The following is a 2,141-nucleotide window of genomic DNA, read 5'->3' as shown; positions in this document are numbered from 1 at the left end:
CGGCCACTGCACTCCAGTCTGGGCGACAGAGTGAGACTCCAACTCAAAAAAAAAAAGAGTATTTTCTGGAGTAGATTTGAAATTTTAAATGTGAGTCCTTTAAATGTGAGATTTTTAAGATATCTAGATAATAAATGAATTGAAAGTCAGCTTCTAGGCCAGGCGCAGAGGCTCACGCCTATAATTCCAGCACTTTGGGAGGCAGAGACAAGAGGATTGCTTGAGCCCAGGGGGGGTTCAAGACCAGCCTGGGCAACTTGGCTAGACCTCATACCTACAATTTAAAAAAAAAAAAGCCAGGCATGGTGGTGCGCACCTGTGGTTCCAGTTACTTGGAAGGCTGAGGTGGAAGGATTGCCCGAGCCCAGCAGGTCATGGCCGTGGTGACCATGAGCATGCCACTGTACTTTAGCCTGGGTGACAGAGTGAGATTCTGATCCAGGGGGGAAAAAAAGACAGCTTCTAACTGAAAATTAAGAAGAACTTAAAAGGTGGACCATAAGACCAATATGGCTAAGTTCAAGGAGCTTAGTTCAAGGAGCTTTAGCTTAAAAGTTTCTAAACTTCAAATATTTGCTTCTTAAATCACAGTTAGTTTTGTATTATTTTTACTTAAACTAATTGACCAAGAAATCTTTAGACAGCAAACAGATAAAAGAATATCAAAAGAATCTCCAGTATATGTGACCAGAACAAATCTAGTCTAGCTCCTTCCTACCTTAAAGCTACTCGGTACTTCTGCCCCAATTTCTCAATTTCAGCCATTACACAATCAGTTATACAAGGGATACCTGCCAGGGGGGAAAAAAAATACATATCAAGAACAAAAACTGTGAAGAAGTTCTTTCTGAATTATGTTCTGTGCAGAGTCCTTAAGAGACCTAGGAGACTTCTTGAATGACAGCAGAATTAGCACACTAAAATGGATAACAAGACCTAGAGGAGAAGAAAATCCTTTTTATGAAGAAACTAAAGACTGTCCCAACCCCAAACCACAGATTCCAAAAGGTATCTGTCATAACATCTGTGGAAAAAAAATTAAGCCAGACCCTGTTAATATTTTTATATTAAGTTCAAGGTAGAAAAAAATTTAAATGTGAACCAAAGGAAACCATGAAATCAATCAGAAAATGTAAATCTGATCACATTAAAAACAAAACAAAACAAAACACTTTTGTTTGACAACCATCAAACAGAAAGCCATACTACAGTAAAAAAAATAATCTGGAAAAGTGTTTCCACAAATTTGTCCAATGACTAATTTCCTTAATATACAAACAACTTGTAACAACAGCTTATAATTATTTGCTATCTGCCGGACAATGGGCTGGCACTTTATAAGAATGATCTCAATTTTCCCAACAACTCTTTTCAGGGAATACTGAGTACATTGGTATCATCGCCCCCATTTTACAGATGAAAAACCTGAAGCACAAAGGACTTTAACAAACCAGTTAGCAAATGGAGAAGGCAGGACGTGAACTGAGTCTGTTGGACTGCAGTCTGGTATCTTAGCCACTGTGCTATATTTCAGTTCATAGAAGAGGATACACAAATGGGCAGAAAAGAAAGCCGATGGGTAGCAATCTGTCCTCCCTTGTTGGATTATAAGGTGGAAATGAAAGGGACAAGAAGCTATGAAAAGGTTAAAGGCCCTTTTCAAGGCAGAGGAAGGTAAAGGACTTCCTTTAAGGATAAAGGTAAGCAAAGCAAATAAACAAACAAGCAGAGTTTGAGACAGTTAAAGGTATTGAAGCACTTGAATATTTTTTCCACCCTTTGCTTTGAGGTATTATATTACATAGAAAACTGCAGAAAGTGGTACTTTCCTTAACAAGCCTATTTTTAGAAAAGGCATAGTAAGAGCATTTAACTGTATACTTTACAGCTGTATTCTAAGGCATACGAGATCCGACAATTAAGTTCACAAACTCAACACAGAAAAATTGTCACATGCCTCATTGCTGCATATCTCTAGAGTCACCTTTGAAGCACTCCTTGGGAAGCTATGCACTGATGCCAGTGCCTAGTCCACCTATCAAGGCAATTTTTTTTTTTAAGTTGGAGTCTCACTCTGTCACTCAGACTGGAGTGCAGTGGCCGCTCCCAGCCACCGCAGCCTTGCCTGCTGGGCTCCGGCG

General features: G+C 39.4%; 1 protein-coding gene across 1 annotated transcript in view; it reads right to left on the bottom strand.

The window, feature by feature from the left end:
• Window positions 1–2,141, bottom strand: part of FCF1 (FCF1, rRNA-processing protein) — an 18,212-nt gene that overhangs the window by 11,051 nt on the left and 5,020 nt on the right. Inside the window, exon 5 of the mRNA XM_008060187.2 lies at window positions 719–791. Coding sequence (XP_008058378.1) covers window positions 719–791 — 73 coding nt within the window. The remainder of the gene's footprint in view (window positions 1–718; window positions 792–2,141) is intronic.

This window comes from Carlito syrichta, unplaced genomic scaffold (genome assembly GCF_000164805.1).
Source record: "Carlito syrichta isolate Samal-C Ts95f unplaced genomic scaffold, Tarsius_syrichta-2.0.1 Scaffold304554, whole genome shotgun sequence".
NCBI classification, from domain to species: Eukaryota; Metazoa; Chordata; class Mammalia; order Primates; family Tarsiidae; genus Carlito; species Carlito syrichta.
Note: the sequence above shows the minus strand (reverse complement) of the source record. Positions and strands in the feature narration are given on the sequence as shown.